This window comes from Canis lupus, chromosome 10 (assembly GCF_011100685.1).
Source record: "Canis lupus familiaris isolate Mischka breed German Shepherd chromosome 10, alternate assembly UU_Cfam_GSD_1.0, whole genome shotgun sequence".
Taxonomy (NCBI): Eukaryota; Metazoa; Chordata; class Mammalia; order Carnivora; family Canidae; genus Canis; species Canis lupus.
The window spans coordinates 1,721,315-1,738,668 of NC_049231.1; the positions used below are offsets into that span (position 1 = coordinate 1,721,315).

The window sequence follows — 17,354 nt, forward strand, 5'->3', positions numbered from 1 at the left end:
GCGAGCGAGACAAAGACGCCCGCGCCATCTGTTTATGCAAAGCGCTCTCCGCCGGGGACCCCGGCGTCCCGGTGCCCGGCCGGCTCGGGGCGCGGGGTCAGGGGCCCTCTCTGCCCGGAGCCCCCGCCGCGCCGCGCCCCCCTCCCCGGGACCCAGAGGGGCTGCGAGGCGAGCGGAACGGAGGGGGGCGGGGGGTGTTGATGTGATTGGAGCGGACGCGGCTGTTTCTTCAATAATGGATGGAGATGATGCGGACGGCGGAGCCAAGCCCGCCCGGGGAGGAGAGAGGAATAGAAATGGGGGGGTGGGTGCGGGAGACTCACCCAGGCGCGCGCCCGCGCGCACACACACACACACACACACACCACCGCGCGTGCGTCACACTGTCATCCGAATACACGCTGTCGCGCGGCTCACACCCAGGCACACGCCCCCGCACTGTCACGGAGACACACACACCTGCAGGCAGCGATGCCAGAGCAACACACTCACCGGCGGCTCTTCGTGATTCTCACTCATACACAGTCTTGCAGAGACACGCGGAGATGCCCACACTCGGGTCACACCCAGCCGTGAAGATGGCACAGACACACAGACACGTCAAAGCACATATCCCCTAGACGCCCGGGGCCTAAGCTAGACAAAAATGAGGGAGATTGGCGGGGCGGGGGTAGAATGGGGACAAGACCAACTAATCCGTCCTTAAGGGCCCGGACGCTCAGAGCAGCTTACACTAACACTCCTGCTCTGATATACGCACCTCCCACCTCAGGGCACAGGCACCCTCAGTCTCTAGGGACACGGAGGGACCCCACCAATCTGCACGCACACCGGAGCTGCTGCCAGTGCCCCCGGCCTGGAGCAGGCCTGCTGGCAGGGTGCTAGCTTCCTGCCTTGGCCCCCAGGGTGGATGGTGCAGACCTTGGGCCACTCGAGCCCAGCACCTGGGGCGGGGGAGCCACAGGGGATCACTGGTGGCTGCGCGGGGACTGCCAGGGTTTCCCATGCAGCCGTGAGGGGTGTGGAAGAGCCGAGCCTCCGTCACTCATTCGGGTCACCGTCGCCGGCGAGGCGGCCCAGTCCTCCCCCGGTAGGTCAGAGAGGAGCAGCCGCAGAGGGGCAGGGGCAGGTTGTGTCCTGGCCCCGGGGAACCTGGCCCCTCCTCCGGTCTGTTTTCAATTCAGTCCGTTCCTTGGCCCAGACTTATGACCTTTGCTGTGTGTGGCAACATCATCCATCACCTCGGCGGCGTGGCTTGCGGGAGTGAGGGGCGGTGGGGTTCACCCAGGGCGCTGTTGCCGCCGCCTCCCAGCAGGAGCCCTGCCCTGGGCGGCGGCCTGGGCTCGCGGGGGGCCAGTGCTGGGGGGAGCGCGGCCAAGAGCGATACTGGCCGTCCCCAGCCCTGGCACCCAAGCGCCGGCCTTCGGGCCGCACAGCCGGCCTGCCCGCTCCTCCCGCCCTCCCTCTCTCGGGCCCTTTGCTTAATTTCCTATTAACTGCTGATAAATCCAATTAAACCGCCGCTCTAATTAGGGACAGCTGCCGGCTCCGCGAGGCGGGGGGGTGCCCCCCGAGTGTAGGGGGAGCACAGCAGCTCCCTCTGCTTCTCGGCACCCCCACACCAGCATCGCCGCCCAATGAGCCAGTAAATTGGTTTTGCTTCTGCGTCGTGGGGGGGCCCTCCGAGGATCCGGCGGCTCTGGTTTTGAGTCCCCCAGATCTCTTGATGGAGACACGCGGCCCGAGTCCTGGCGTCGCGGCCCGGGACCTGCGACCACCCCGCGCCGGGCCTCCCTGGGCAGGCGTGGCCCGGGCGGGAAGGGGGCGACCGGCGTGTGTGGCGGTCGGGGGCTGCCGTGACCTGCTCCTCTGCCGGCCCAAGCGCGATTACGGGGCCGCCGCCCCCAGGCGCCCGGGCCAGTCAAGGGCGCGGGAGCGGGAGTTCCCCGCGCTTCCCCACCCCCACCGCGCCTCAGCCTTCGGCCAGGAAGGGGGGCGCGGCCGTCCGGGCCCTCCTCTTCCCCAGCCCAGCTGAGCCTCTGCCCTCCCCCCGCCGGCAGCAGATGGTGCCCGGGCTCCCGCTGCCAACCTTGCCAGGCGGTGCCAACCCCAGGCCTGGCAGACAGCGGGCAGAGGAGCATCTCCTGACTGGCGGGCCGGCCCTCCCCCATCCGCCATCGGGCTCCAGACCCTGCCGGCCCGACCCCAGGGACCACCCCAGGCCGCCTCCCGCTGCTCGGCTCCCAGGTCCCCAAACTCCTCGTAGCCTTCAGCTCCCTTCCCTACACCTTCCCGCTCCTCGCCACCTGCCACCCTGACCGGGGCCGGCGCATTTGCATATTTGCATATGCAAACAATAACATTTGCATACGGCGCGCCGCGGGGGGGTCTCCGCGTGAGCCGCTCTGCCGGCCGCCCGGCGCCCTCGCACCCGGTACCTGTCGCGAAGGGCTGGGGCGGGGGCCGCGCGGGAGGGGTGAGGCCCCCCGGCCTCGCTCGCTCGGCTCCCGGAGGACTCGAGGAAGTGTTGCCATGGAGACGGCACGCACCCCGCCCCCTCCCCGGCCCAGGGTCTCCGGCGCGGAGTCTCAGGTTCGCTCCTCCCGCGCCCCCTCCCCCGCCCGGGCCTCCGCTCTCCAACCGAGATCGTGCATCGCCCCCTGGCGGCGCAGCTCGGCACTGAGCCGCCTCCGAGACGGAAGGGCGCTCCCCGCCGCCAGGTGCCGCGGCCGCCGGGGCGCGGGCTGGGGCTCCGGGCGGGGCCCCCTTCGCGGACGGCACCTGTACCCCCACCTGCCACCGGCCTCAGCCCCGGGGGAAGGCAGTGTACCCGACGGTGGTGAGGGGACACAGCTGGGGGGGACCCGCCGCCGCCTCGGCCCCCAGTTAAAGAATAAATTTTGCTAACTTTTTTCAAAACTTTAATACATTCGCAATATTCGACAGTTCGCCTCCCACAGCCCCGGGCGCCTCCGGTAGCGACGCGGTCTTCCTTTTCCAGCTCTCACGGGCTGGGCCGGGAGGTCGCAGGCGAGGCTGCTCCGCGTCCCCGGCATCCCCGCCCGAGGCCGGGGTGGGGGGGGACACCAGTCCCTTCCCGGGAGCCCCGTCACGCTCTGCGGGCCTTCCCGCCCCTCCCGCCCCCAGCACGGCTGCTGTCGCCCCTTCCTCCCCAACCTCCCCTGGGCCCGCCCAGAGTGGGGCCTGGGTATCTCCCGGCCGCAGCGCCCGCGCGCCTAAATCTCCTCCAGGAAGTCGGTGGGGAACAGCCCCACCTTGCGGCCGGTGTAGACCTTGACGTAGCCGCCGGCTTCATCTCCTTTCTGGACCACGATCTGAATGAAAGATTAAAGGTTTAGGGAGAGGAATCAAGGGAAAAGGTAGAAGCGGGAGAGCAGTGGTGCCTGGATTTATGGAGGCCTATCCTAGCCCCATGAAGAGGTTAAGATCTGTAAGGAGTGTGGTTTGCCGAGGAACCCTGGGGCCTGGGATTGGACTGGGGCACCAGGGCTACCTGGTGCGTCCCTCCCTCCCTCCCTCCCTCCCTCCCTCCCTCCCTCCCTCCCTCCCTCCCTCCCTCCCTCCCTTCCTTTCTTTCTTTTTATTTATTTGAGAGAGAGCAGGAGCACAAGCAGGGGGAGGGACAGAGGGACAAGCTGACTCCCCACTGAGAGGAGAGCCCATTGGGGCTCTGTCCCCAGACCCTGAGATCATGACGCCAGCCAAAGTCAGATGCTTAACTGACAGAGCCACCCAGGTGCCTCTATCTTTATTTTAAAGAGAGAGCACAGCAGGAGGAGCAGGGGGAGAGGGAGAATCTCAGGTGACTCCACCCTAAGTGCCCAGTCCATGCAGGGCTCAATCTTCCCACCCTGAGGGGAAACCGGGAGTTGGTTGCTGAACCCACTGCGCCCCCCAGGTGCCCCTACCTGGTCCTTCTTGAGAGTGATCTGCCCTATTTCACGGTTTCCCACGAAGGATCTGGTCACTCGGTGCACACGCTCTCCAGCCCGGACCCGAATGATGAAGTTTGGAGGAAAAAATCCAACCTTCTCCCCTATTTTCCCCTAGAGGAGATGGCAGGGAGACTCAGTCTCTCGGTCTCAGATTCTAAAGTCAACCAATGTCCCACCCTAGCCTCAGCCAGTTCTCTTACCCGCCACCACTCCTCATTGGAATCATCAATGACTGTGATCTTCTCTCCAGGCCTGGGAGAGGAAGGGAGAGGCCTCTGAGATTTAGGGGGCTTACTTACCTATCTGGCCCAGGTCCAGCCCTAACAGGCTCCAAGCCCTGAGTGCCCCCTTTTCCTTTCCCATAGGGAGCCAGGCTCTCCCTCTCCACTCCCAGTATACCCCCGTCCCAGTCCTAAGGCCTCTCACGGGAAATCCAGATCGTCCTTCTCCAGGGCTTTGAATCGATAGAGAGCCACAAAGTAGTGAGACTGCTGGAAGCCAGGCTGCTTGTGCTGGGGGTGAAAGGAGGTGATGAGTCTCTGGGCTCCTCTGTCCCACATTGAGGGTCAGGAGTCCAAGGCAAGGACATTCTCCAGGCACACTACATTACAACTCTCTTCCAGGTCCCTGAACTAAGAGGAATCTGTTGTGTGCATGAGTGTGGTGTGTGTGTGTGTGTGTGTGTGTGTGTGGTGGAAAAGGCAGGTTAAGGGTGATGGGAACCCATGGAGTAAGTGTGAGCTTTTGCTGAGGCCCAGGTGGTATCGACCTGGGTTGGGGAGAGGATTGGGGTCCATGCAGGGAGAGAGGAGTCTCACTTTGTCATCAGGTGTCTTCTTTTCAGCCTTCTTATCCCCTTCAGGGTTTCCTGGGGTGGGAAACACCGACAAACTGTCTCTAGCTTCTGGAAGGTAGTCCTCATTCTTTTACTCTTCTGTTGCAGAGCCACTTTTATCTTCAAACACTGGCATACCCTTTGGCCCTCCATTCCCTGTACCAGAGCAGAGCCCCTGATCCTACTCCATTTCTAGGGATGGAGGTGGGTGACACTCACCATCCTGGGGTTTGCCTTCCTCTGGTCTGGCAGGCTCTGGCTCCTCTTCCATCACGGCTGCTAGAGGCTGGAGGGGGTACAAGAGTTAGGAAGATGCTCTCCTGGGAACCCATGCTTGCCCTGGCTCTCCAGCCAGGCCAGCCAACTATAGAATAATAGGATCTCAGGATTGGAAGGAGCCTTGGAGGAAATACCCAGTTCAACCACCAGCTTAATGCCTGAGCTTCCTGTAAAACATCCTGGCAGGTGGACCATCCACATTGTGCTTGAATGCAGCTAATGACAGGAGCTCACTACCTTACAAAGTAAGCTCATGCAATTTGAGGGCAATTCCCTAAATTTAACCTATTCAGTCTCCCTGTAACGTTTAGTCATCAGTCCTGATTTGGCCTCTGGAGCAACAGAGAACATAGTCCCTTTAAATCATCCCCTCCTCCATGATGCCGATTCTAGGATTTTTACTATGTCTGCTCTTAAAAATACTCCAGTGTGTAAGAGAAAAATGGGCAGCATGGTTTTTATAATTCCCTTAAGAGAAGAGAACCTGAGTGTGCTTGCCTTTCTGAAAGCAGTCAAATCACATTGCTAGGGCCTTGTAAGTCTTAGTTCATTCTACAGAAATCGCTAATTTGTACCCAACTTCCATATCAACTACTCAGAAGCCAATTCCTACAGTTTTTGTACAGTTGATTTCTTTGATCCAAGAGCAGACATGTTCATTTTCCTTACAAAACTTCAAATTATTGTTTTTGAGCTTTTCTTCTAGTCTCAAAATATTTGAATATACTATTCAGTGTATAAGTTTCCCCTCCTAGGTTTCTCACAGACTTAAGGGATAATACTATTTATATATTCATTTGTATCAATGAGAAAAATCTCTATAGATCAGTACTGAGGACCAACTCATGTTATAAGGTATCAGAAATCTCCCTTTAGCTAGGCACTCTCTAAAGGACCTGGATTCTTTGGGCATAGTCATTCATCCAATTTTAGGACTCCAACTAACTGTTATCCACATCAGTCCATCCTGGTTTTCCAGAAAGATATAAGGATATGCTAACAAATTCTTTGCCAAACTGAATGCAAGTCTATGGCATCACCAAACTAGTAACCCTATTACGAAAGGAAATGAAGTTGCTTTTGGGTGCTAGCCTAATGCTTCAGTTTCCTCATCTATAGGATAAGTGAGTAAGTTCAGATGATATTCATGGACCCTTCATGGCTCTAGAATTGATTGCTTGGCATGATAGGTTTGCTTCCCCAAATCCAAAAGCATGGCTCTTGCCTCTGTTGTCTAGCAATGCCAGGAGCCTGGGGACCTAACCTTCAGTAGGTTATGGTGCTTAATCTGACAATTCCAGAAGGGAGTTTCTAGAGAAAACACATGCTATGGCAGGAATTCTCAACCCAAGGCTCTCTAAAATTGCATGCAAAAATTTGTTGGGTTATGTGCAATTTTAGGGGAAGAGAATCCCTAGCTTCTGTCAGCTTTCCAGAGAGGAGACAGGACCTGCTCTGCGGAATCTCTTGGAGGGACCTCAAGAGGAAGGTATGGTGCTCACATTTTTCTTATCTGCCTGTCCTTTCTTCCGTTCCTTGTTTGCCATGATCACCCCAGTGCGCAAGGTTTCAAACACAGGATCATTGTGACTGGCCGCAGCTAGTGGGAATGGGAGAAGAAAGAAGCCATTACTGGGGAAGCAGAGAAAGACTTGAAGGAAAGAGAGACCTTCTAAGTAAGGGAGAGGTGGGATTAAGTAGACGGATACGTGTGTGTGTGTGTGTGTGTGTGTGTGTGTGTGTAGGATTAGGGTGGGGTCAGCTGGGCATATCTAGGTCATCAATCTATAAAGAGCTATAAAAACATCACTGGGAATGTAATGTGATGGAGAAAAATACTTACCAGCACTCCTTCCAGGCAGAGCATTATATGATGTTGGAAAGACAACTTTGCTAATAAGTTGCTTGGGAGTTGGGGAATGCTCACAATCACTATTCTCCTTTTAAGGAGAGTGGTCCTTTAACTGCTGGCTTTTCTGCTGAGTGGCATGTGCAAGCTGGAGTGCTGCCACCAGTGGGTTCTTCTTTTTTCCACCCATGCTCCTCATAAAGATCAGCCTCTCCTCCAAATAAATGTTGAGTAAAATTGTCAACGAATATGTTTGTAAGGGTTGCCAAATTATGAATCTGCCCAGGATGCCCACAGCTCTTGGTCTAGCCCTGAGACTGGTATTACTCTGTCACAAGGATGAGGACAGTCAAGAATCCTTGTTCTTACTTAGACATAGTTTTACATATGAAGAGCCCAGAGTTTGAAGCTAGGCAGATGAAGGTTTCAGTCTTGGCTTTGTCTCCTGCTAGTGGTGTGGAGCCCTCGCTAAATCTTATCTTCCCTCAGCTATAAAACAGGAATACTGACTCTGTATTCAAGATGGTAGGTTGAGCAAGAACCATGGGAAATAGAATCTTTCTGTTTCAGAATTTGGCTTCCAGATCTAGAGGTGGTGCTGGAACCATCTCTAGGCTTGCCCTTTCCCTCGGGTCCCACATGGAGCACTTACAGAGATCTTTGACACAAGCGTACTGCTGGTTGCTGTAGAGTGGGGAGCTATAGGCCCGGTGGAAACCAGGGGGCTGTAGGGTGGGATGGGAGAAAGCATTAGAGACAGCAAGCTATGGCCCAGAACCCCATCTCTCCCATGAGTAAACCCCTTCTTGGGGTAAGAGATGGGCTGAGAAAGAAAAAGCAGGGAAATGGATATGACGACTTGGGAGGGACGGAGGGACTGCAAGGGGGGAGCTGGCAACACGTCCCCTCCCTTCCTTCTCGCTCCCCAGAGCCTACTCACGATCTTGCCGAAGCATCTCTGCATCTCCACATAGGACTGACAGTGCTCGTGGATGTTAGTTTTGCAGTTCTTACAGCGAAGCCCAAATTTGTTGTTGACTTGGGAAAAGCAAGAACATTTGGGTCAAGTTCTCCATTGCCCCTTCCTTTTTGTACCAGTGCTGCTACTCTAGCTCTCAGGTCCCTTTTTGGTCTAGGACCACATTCTCGGGTTTTTTTGTTTCTTTTTAAATATTTATTTATTCATGAGAGACAGAGAGAGAGAGAGAGAGAGAGAGAGGCAGAGACAGAGACAGAGGGAGAGGGGGAGGGAGAGGGAAAAGCAGGCTCCATGTAGTAAGCCCCCTGTGGGACTCAATCTGGAGACTCCAGGATCATGCCTGAGCCAAAGGCAGACAGATGCTCAACTGCTAAGCCACCCAGGGGGTCCCACACTCTCTTTCTAATGGTGTTGATTTTTTATTTTTATTTTTATTTTATTTTTTTGGTGTTGATTTTTTATTTTTTTTTTTAATTTTTTTTTATTTATTTATGATAGTCACAGAGAGAGAGAGAGAGAGGCAGAGACATAGGCAGAGGGAGAAGCAGGCTCCATGCACCGGGAGCCCGACGTGGGATTCGATCCCGGGTCTCCAGGATCGCGCCCTGGGCCAAAGGCAGGCGCTAAACCGCTGCGCCACCCAGGGATCCCTGGTGTTGATTTTTTAAAGATTACTTTTTTATTTGACAGAGAGAGAGCGCGCACGCAAGAGAGGGAGGAGCAGAGGGAGAGGGACTCTCCCCCTCAAGACCTGAGATCATGATCGGAGCTGAAATCAAGAGTTGGACGCTTAGCTTAGCCGGCTGAGCCATGGCTAAGCCACCCCTGAGCCACCCGGGTGCCCCTCTGCTAGCGTTTTCTTAAAGCTGCCTCTTGCTCCAGTCTGCCTGCTATACAAATGCGCCTCTCCTGAGCCCATTCCCCCACCTCCTGCCTTCAACATTACACTCTCTCTACTTCCCTTCGTGACTCACGCACAATCATCCGGGCACAGACATCACAGAACTTGGGCTTCTTGAAGAAATGATCTTTGAATTTGTGAGGCTTATCATTGACAAGCTTAGGAGGTTCTGGGGGTGGCTCTTCCTCCTCTTCTTCCTCCTCCTCTTCCTCATAGATGTAGTAGATGGGCCCACCCCCAGCTCCCACTGCCTCCCCATTGGCCTGGGGCTCTGGGGGAAGCTCCATCTCCTTTGTCCCGGGAGACTCCTTCCTGAATAACTGCTTCAGCCGCTGTAGCTGAGGGTGGAAGGGGATGGGGGAAGGGAGGAAACCCAAAGTTAAAAGATCTGTCATGCTCTCCAGAGCAGGTAAGGCTGACTACTAACTACACATTTTTCCAGTGTGGGCAAGGGGCACACCCCAGGATTAGGAGGTATTGGGGGATGCAGGTGCTGGCTAGCATTCTGACAACGGATCAGTCACATACAAGTGAGATTAATTCAAGCATTCTTGAAGGGCCGCAGTGGCTTCCCAGCTCCCCATACCCAGTGGTCACAGGCCCAGACTCACCCCACTTTGCCGAGTCTCTGCTGGGAAGGAGGGCTTAGAGGACTCCAGCACCTCCTTTTCTGTCATCCTGCAAGAGGTTGGACCCCACTATGAAATCTAATCCCTGACTGCTGTTCTTCCTGTCCTTCACTGTAGGGTGGTTCTTGAAAGGGAGATTTTAGGAGAAATTTGCTTAAACAGAAATCCTTTTACATAGGCTTATCGACAGATTCCATGGAGGTCCAGGGAAAAGCACAGCCGACTAAAGAACTTCCCAACCAGCTCCTGATATCCATCCTTCCCCACTGAGGGGCAACCCAAGTTGACAGCCCCAACACTGTTCAAAGCTGCATGGCTTAGAGATTTTCCTGGTTTCTCCTGGGAATTTGTGGGCAAGAGGGATGTGACACACACCTTCCCAGATCCCTTTTCTTCAAGAGGTTTAATGTGTCCAGAAGCATGCTTGGAGGGATGGGCTGGGAACATCTGTTCACCCATACCCCTTTCTTGAGTCCCGGGGGCCCAGGGCCTAGTTCCCAGCCTGCCTGTCCTCAGCTATTTTAAGTTTTCAGAGTAATATGAGCCTTTCTTTCCCTTACTACTCCATTCCCTTGACCCCACCTCCACCCCACCCTCCAATCCTAGCTCTTGTCCTGGAATAATAATTTCACTCCTAAAACCCCAACTACTCACAAGCAAGAGAGAAACGAAGACATTGAATAGGCTACAGATTGGGGAAGCTGCAGGGAGCAGTTCTGGCAATGGACAGAGGACGAAGAGGCAACTTACGTTTGGGATTCCCTAAGTCAGCCCACAGTCTGTGGAGGGAAGAGGGAGCCCCTGGGGTCTTGATGGTGGTGCTGGGGGAGGACTGGTCCTCTTCCTTGGGGGCTAAGCCCCCCCAGTACCCTCTGTACTCACACCGGCTACCCAGACGTTATTTGTAGACCTCCTAGTCTCTCGCCTTGGTGTCACAGCTGAAATGACAGGGCTGGAGGAAAGTGGACAGCTGAGCGACACAGCTGACACAGAGAAATTGGACACGGGGAGGCCTGGGCTGGGCTGGACCCTAACTCCTCCCATCCCCCAGAGCTGCTATGCCCTGGTTTTTTTTATCTATGGTGTACAGGTCAGTTTTGGCTAAATTTAAGAAGGGACAGTGTCTGTTCATGTTGCATACTTCATTTAGGTGATTTTGGATGACTGAAGATAAAGATGAAATTGTAAACAGTTTTCCCCAAGGTCCAAATACATCTCCAATTCTACCTTCCCTGGACCTACTTTAGAAACTAGCTTTTGATTTTTCAGCCATTGGCTTCTTGTGGCCATGTGTTTTTACACCCTCAAGCACTCATCTAGCTTCAAACCTTTAGGAAGGAAAGAATTTGAATTCTCAGAGGTTTCCTATCAGCCAGACTAGACTGCATCCTTATCCAATAGTGGTGGGAGGGGTACCCTGCTCCGTCCTGAAAGGTAGTGAGGAACATGCATAGTACTGCTTTATTCCCTCCAGTACCCCAGGAACATCTTCCCTCCATTCTAAAATCTTGTCCTCAGGGTGAAGGGAAATCTAAGAACTACTGAAAAAATCCAGGCTGGGACTTCCATCTGAGGGGCTCTGGGGGATTGCGGGTCTGATGGTCAGGTAGGTAGAGATGGTCTTGTTCAGACTGGACAGAAGGCCATAGCTACCACACAGGGCGGGTTTTATCTTCAGTAAGTAACGTCTGCTTCCCCATGAGGATTGCAAACTTTTGGAGATAGGATAGCTGAGCCCCACACTTCGAAATCATTTTGATTCCCTGATTCCATCTCCCTCATCTGATGCCCCAGTATATGAACTTATGGGTCAATGAGATATCTGGCATCTTATCTCGCAGGGATGCAGCCTTCTCCTACTCTGGGCTGTGACATGGCTGAAAGAGAAGATACTCCCATCTCGGAGGACAGCCATTTGGATGTGGTCATGTAGTGCTGCTTTATCCCTTGTATCTGTAAGAAGTAAAGGATTATGTTGGAGGCTGGGTCAGACAAGCCTCAGAGGAGCCTGGCTAGAGATACTGCTACCCACACCCAAGAGATTTCCAGGGTAATGTGCTTTGTCATTTCTGTCACTGCTCTTTTTTCTTTCTTTAAGGGGTGGGTGAGATCGAGCAGGGCCTGCGGGATGGCTCTTAATGGCTTTGGTCTGACAGGCTGCACAACAACAGGGCTAGCTTTGAGAAGCCTCAGCGAGAGGAAAAGCTCCATCCATATGGGGTGGGTAACGTCTGCTTTTCACCTTTCTTCAGTTGCATAGGACAGGGACTGCTGAGTATACCTGGATAATATGGGATCTCGGCACTGCAAGTTCAACTGACATAGCTTTTATTGTAAGAAACATCCACTTCTGTCCTACCATGCAGAACCCAATGGCTTTTGTATTAAAGAAGGACCCAAGTCCTCCATCCCTGAAGAGTTTTCAGAAGATCAGATTCTGGACACATATAAGGCCACCATCTCAACCCAGTTCTGGACCTCGCTCACCCCTCCCAGCTCAGCCACAAGGGACCCTAAAGGAGTATTCACAGAATTAACAAAATGGAAGGAACCTCAGAGGTAGGCCAGTGAGTCCAAGTCTCTTATTTTACTAATAAGGACTCAGAGGTCTGGAGTTGAGAAGTGATGTGTCTGATGAAACCACACTTGGAGAGTTAGGAGAGCCCAGAACAAAGGTCCCATTAGAGACCCAGCCATCTGTCAGAACATTATGTACAAGGACCGGGGTGGGATGCATGGAACAGTGTTAGGAAGATATGTGTGCATAGGCTAGGGAAAGCCATCCTACGTGAAACCCCTCCAATAGCTGTGGGATTGTACCTACCCAGGACCTCCAACCCCCACCCACACCAGGGCAGCAACAGAGAAACAGGGACTGACGTCCAGTGACAGATTTTTTTTTTATATTTAAAAACAAAGTCAACCTCCCCCCAAATAACCCCCCAAACAAACAAAAAATCAGATTAAATAAAATTTACAGTGAATATACCCAGCAAACATCTGTATGTGCAATTAAATACTGTCTGTTACTGCGGCACGAACCTCAAACAAACAATATACAAGTGTTCTGGGAGGTGGGGGGGGAGGCCCAAGTATTAACTCTTTGGGGTTTGGGGAGACAAGATGGGGGAAGTGAGAGAAAGGGGAAATCAATTTTGCTTTTCTTAATTCTGTCCATATAAATATATTCATAAAGACCAGAAATGAAAAGGGAGCTTGGGATGGTAAGGGGATTGAATAGGGGAGTGTGGGACCCTCCCAATTCTATCTGACCAAAAATATGAAAAAAATTAATTTCATGGTGGGAGAAGAGATAAAAAATGACAGAAGAGGATGGGAAGGAGAGGGAAGCAAGGGGGGGCCAACCAGGGAAAATGAGGGGACCCATGGCAGGGGGGGGGGCGAGAAGGAGTCCAGTGCCAGTGTGTCTGTTCCGTCTTCATCCCCACTGTCTCAGGCTCCAGTTCAGTGTCTGTCACCTTCCTTTCTGCCTCTGTCCATGGTCTGTCAGGATCCCTCGATCCCCTCCACCCTGCTTCCACCCCTACTGTGCCGGACCCTTCCCCTCCTCCGTTTATTGGGAGCTGGCTCGCTCCAGGATCCTCAGGTCATAGTTCTTTTTGGCCACTCGAAGTTTGAAGCGACTCACAGAGTTGTTGAGGCGAAGGGAGGCATTCTGGGCAGCCAGGGGGCTGGGAAACACAGCCACGATGGTGTACAAGGCAGCGAGGTCCGCGTGGCGGCCGTTCTCAGCAGTCCCACCGTTGTCCCCCCCGCCCCCGCCAGGCAGCCCCTGAGCATCCTTGAGCCATTGAATCTTGGCGCCAGACATGGCGAGCTGAGTGAAGAGTTTGTCCGCCTCAGTCCGAGTGATGCCCTCAGGGAGATCTGTTACCTCCAGCACCCGGCCCAGTACTGGAAGGGGAGGAGAGAGGCCACGGTTATGAGAGGTAACTGTATGAAGGCCCAGCAAGCGGCCAGCAGAGAGGTCTGCAGAGCTGACCCAAGTCTATAGATGGCGTCCTCAAAAACTTGGCCTCACCCACTTAGCCCATCCCTCCTTCCCTAAATCATCCCAATACCCCACCATCGAGGCAGCTAAGAGAAGCCAAGAAATCTTTTTCTTTTCTTATACCAAGAAGAAACTGGGGATCAGAATCCCAGCTTTCTTCAGATCTGGAGACCTACACCTCAGTTCTTGCGCCAAGTCAGTAGCCCAATCTGAAATATATCCCACAGTCGTCTCCTTGCCAGAGGCTGGCCCAAAGAGATCCTACTTCCTTATCATCTAGGGAAGTCCATTTCCCTGTCTTTCCTTGTTTAGCAAACCACTCCAAGTAGGGGGTAATCTGAGAGATCTTGTATGCCTAGTGGGGAAGGCCTGCAGGGGGATTACTCCCTCATATTCTCTTCTCGAGCTTCTCCTAAAGGACTAGGAGGACTTGGAACTACCAAGGCAGACATTCTAGATTAGGGTCAGGACCACTCCTACAAGACTCTTTTGTTAACAGGCTCAGCATCTCCCACCATTGTTATACTCAATTTTTATCACCACCTTTCCCAGGACCTGAAATGGCTTAATAAGGAGGACTGAGACACTTCAATTCTTCGGTTTCTTCTTGCTCTTGAGTACAAAAGGGTCTTCTTTCTTTCTTTCTTTCTTTCTTTCTTTCTTTCTTTCTTTTTCTTTTTAGAGATTTTATTTATTTATTTGAGAGTGAGGGAGAGAGAGAGAGAGCGCGCACAAGCAAGGGGAAGCAGCAGGCAGAGGGAGAGGGAGAAGCAGACTCCTCACTGAGCAGGGACCTGGATATGACCTGCGCTGAAGGTAGATGCTTAACTGACTGAGCCGCCCAGGGACCCCAAGAGTCCTACTTCTACTCTCCACCCTTAAGCTGGCTCTTCTCACTTGTTCTGGGCTGGTAATGCAGGCTGGAGAAGTGAGCACCTTCACTCACCAACATCTGTTGTCCCCAGGTCAGTGGAGGCAGATTTGAGTGCTTGTCTCTTGCTCCGGTTTCCATGCTTCAATCCACTCTGTCCCTTCAACATTTGAAAGATAACTCTCATCCTAGGTAAACAACACTGAATGCGCGCATCCCTAATGTCTGTCTGAGAGATTAAGGAGCAGCATCCGCCCTTGAAGACCTTGCCCCATCAGGCAGGCAGGGTGGCCAGAGTGGCCCCTGAGAAACCGAGTCCTTCACCTCTTGGCACTGGGGTCAGATGGGAAGAGTGAGTCTGAGTCTGAGAGAGGGGTAAGGCCCCTCCCACTTTGTTTACTTTCACTGTCCCATCTCCCCTGTCCACCCCACTGGTTGAAGTGGATGGCTCCGAGATAGGGGCCTGATGAGAAGACGGATCTGATGGCCCTCAGGCTGATGGAAGACACCCTTACCTGGTGTACCGTGTAAGTTGACTGGCCATGGAGCAAGGGAGGGCAAATAGACAGATTGTACTGTAATGGCTGGCCCAAGAGGGAGTAGCGCCCATCACCTAGGAAGGAAGAGCAGATGGTTTTCTGGGAGTTAGAATTTCATGATATGACTTTTATGAGACTTCAGGGGACTTTGGAGATAGATGACAACAATGCATACTTTTTCTATGTTAGGAGTGCCCATGTGACTGACTAAAGAGTTTTCTCTTTTCCTAAACCCCTTGGCTCTCAGCTCTATCTCAGACAAATGGGGCTTTTACTTCCCTTACCCTTGAAGAAGGAAGGCCTCTGTCTACTGCAGATGAAAGGCCCTGTGGGAAACCTACAGATCCTTATGAATGTTTTTCATTTCTTCCTTTGCTTGCTTGCTTCCTTCCTTCAAGTAGTCTCTATGCCCAACATGGAGCTTGAGCTCCAAGCCTGAGATCAAGAGTCACAGACATGCTATACTGACTGAGGGCAAGCCCCATACCATTAATTTCTTATATAGACTCTCTGCCCCAAATGCAGGGCTGAAGTTTCTGACTCCTGTTGCGTGGCAATCCAGTGAGTGGATAAGAGTACAGGCTTGGAGCCAAACTGCATAGGTTCAAATCCTGGCTCTGTTACTGGAGGTGAGAGATTGGGTATGTTTTCCCTTCATCAGTGTTGCTGAGAAGGTTGAATAAATACAAGACACACAAAGCACGTATAGTTAAGCACTGGAAGGGTTACTTTATTATTGATAAATGTTAGATTTCAAAGCTCTTTAAAGTTTTTAAACCATACTCTCATCTGATTTTTAATACTGCATGTGACAGCCAAGACAGAAACAGATATATTAGGTCTTTACAGATTTTATAGATTAGGAAATTGAGTTTTGGTTCCAAGTCGAAGTAACATGTTCAACACCACAAAGCTAGTTAGTGGCAGAACATGAACTTGAACCCAACTCCAGTGTTCTCTCTTCTAAAACCACAGTTTCTGACACAGCCCCATATTCTCAGCCCTCAGACTCAGTACTGAGGAGTTCAACTCTTGGGTTTGTTAGAAAGTTCACTGAGTTTCTTCTCTGGGCTCACAGTCACCTACCTTACTTGGTAGTAAGTACTAAATATGTAAAGGAGGTCTGCAGTCAGCTGACTATGGGTGGCACTAAAGAGGGGCAAGTGTGCTTGGCCTAAACAGGGATATAAAGGAAGAGATGGCTCCCAGAGTTGGATGACCAGCCACACCAGTTTTCCTGCCTGTTTCTACCATCTAGATCTTCCCACTTGGGAATGGACTGCAAAGGGTGAATTTGGTAGCAGCCAGCCCTAATCTAACCCCTTACCCTGTGCTGGACCCCCAGGCCGGGGGAACTGTGTGAGGACAGGAAGGGGACTGAGTCCTGTGCAGACACTGCTGAGGCTGGTGACAGGAGAGGGTGCTGGAGACTGGGTAGGAGATGTGACGGGGCTGCTGCTCATTTGAGTGTTGGCCTGTGGGAGAGAGGAGCACGCATCATACACACTAAAAACGATTCTCTGGATGTTCCTATGGCTTGGCTTAGAATTCACCTTGCTCAGAACACTTCCCTTGCAGAACTCTGTCAAAGTCAGATTGTTCCTTCCAACAGCCCCCTTAGTCCCTACTTAATCTGTATTAATTAATTAAATTAAAAGATTTATTTATTTTTTTTAATATTTTATTTATTCATTCATGAGAGAGAGAGAGAGAGAGAGAGAGAGAGAGAGAGGCGCAGAGACACAGGCAGAGGGAGAAGCAGGCTCCATGCAGGGAGCCTGACATGGGACTTGATCCTAGGTCTCCAGGATCACACCCTGGGCTGAAGGCGGCGCTAAACCACTGAGCCACCAGGGCTGCCCAAAATTTATTTTAAAGAGAGAGAGTATGCATGGGGAGGAGTTGGGTCAGGGAGGAGCAGAAGGAGGAGCAGAGGGAGGGGGAGAGGAGGAAAGAATCTCAAGCAGACTCCTCACTGAGTTCAGAGCCCCATGTGGGGTTCGACCTCATGAACCTGAGATCATGACCTGAGTGGAAATCAAGGGTCAGATGAGCCACCTAGGTGCCCCAATTTGTATTAATTTAACAGCCACTTTTTGACATAGTGTTTTAAGTATTCTCTTGGCATTTTCAAGTGTGTGTTCCTTAGATTTTGGGTTCCTTGAAAAAAGATGCTCTCCTCTATTTCTTATGATTCTCCCTGAAGAGTGCCCAGGGAAAGACACATAGAAGAGGCTGTTTGGTCAATGGCAAAGATGATTCCCTGAGAAGAATCTGGTCTTCTCCTTGCTAAGACAACGCTGGGTTGCAGGACTCACCTGGGGGCTACTGTCAGGATTGTATAGGTCTCCAGGTTTCTGCCCACGCTGGTCCATGCTGTAATATTTACAGTGACTCCACTGGACCATGGATGGGTTCTGGGGGGGCTGGGGTCCATTAGGGACATTCAGCTGCATGACCACCACGCCTGGTCCAGAAGGTGACACTCCTGAGTGGCAGGAAGA

The 17,354-nt window shown here is 52.7% G+C and overlaps 2 protein-coding genes across 16 annotated transcripts in view; both read right to left on the reverse strand.

Moving 5' to 3' along the window:
* Positions 1 to 2,904: 2,904 nt before the first annotated feature.
* STAC3 (SH3 and cysteine rich domain 3) lies at positions 2,905 to 10,359 on the reverse strand. Of its 3 annotated transcripts, none has more exons than XM_038549765.1 (12): positions 10,179 to 10,359; positions 9,411 to 9,477; positions 8,873 to 9,137; positions 7,860 to 7,957; positions 7,572 to 7,644; positions 6,573 to 6,670; positions 5,011 to 5,077; positions 4,775 to 4,824; positions 4,383 to 4,468; positions 4,157 to 4,208; positions 3,930 to 4,067; positions 2,905 to 3,335 (listed from the first exon to the last, which is right to left on the reverse strand). In XM_038549765.1, exons 2-12 carry the CDS (start codon positions 9,474 to 9,476, stop codon positions 3,237 to 3,239), a joined length of 1,092 nt encoding a protein of 363 aa, XP_038405693.1. In that variant the 5' UTR covers position 9,477; positions 10,179 to 10,359; the 3' UTR covers positions 2,905 to 3,236. The 3 variants fall into 3 exon arrangements, with proteins under 3 accessions (XP_038405693.1, XP_038405694.1, XP_038405695.1); XM_038549766.1 differs by having other exon boundaries at positions 9,411 to 9,552; positions 10,179 to 10,327; XM_038549767.1 differs by lacking the exons at positions 7,572 to 7,644; positions 7,860 to 7,957; positions 8,873 to 9,137; positions 9,411 to 9,477; positions 10,179 to 10,359 and adding an exon at positions 6,914 to 7,128.
* A 196-nt stretch (positions 10,360 to 10,555) lies between these two features.
* The window catches only part of R3HDM2 (R3H domain containing 2), a 165,913-nt gene continuing 159,114 nt past the window's right edge, over positions 10,556 to 17,354 (reverse strand). For 12 of the 13 annotated variants that reach the window (XM_038549749.1, XM_038549758.1, XM_038549754.1 and 9 more), the window contains 5 exons: positions 17,169 to 17,338; positions 16,178 to 16,325; positions 14,827 to 14,924; positions 14,387 to 14,471; positions 12,310 to 13,343 (listed from right to left, as the gene is read on the reverse strand). In XM_038549749.1, coding sequence (XP_038405677.1) covers positions 13,003 to 13,343; positions 14,387 to 14,471; positions 14,827 to 14,924; positions 16,178 to 16,325; positions 17,169 to 17,338 — 842 coding nt within the window. In that variant the 3' untranslated portion in view covers positions 12,310 to 13,002. Of the gene's footprint in view, positions 11,382 to 12,309; positions 13,344 to 14,386; positions 14,472 to 14,826; positions 14,925 to 16,177; positions 16,326 to 17,168; positions 17,339 to 17,354 lie in introns of those variants that run through there. The other variant, XM_038549748.1, reaches the window with a different exon arrangement.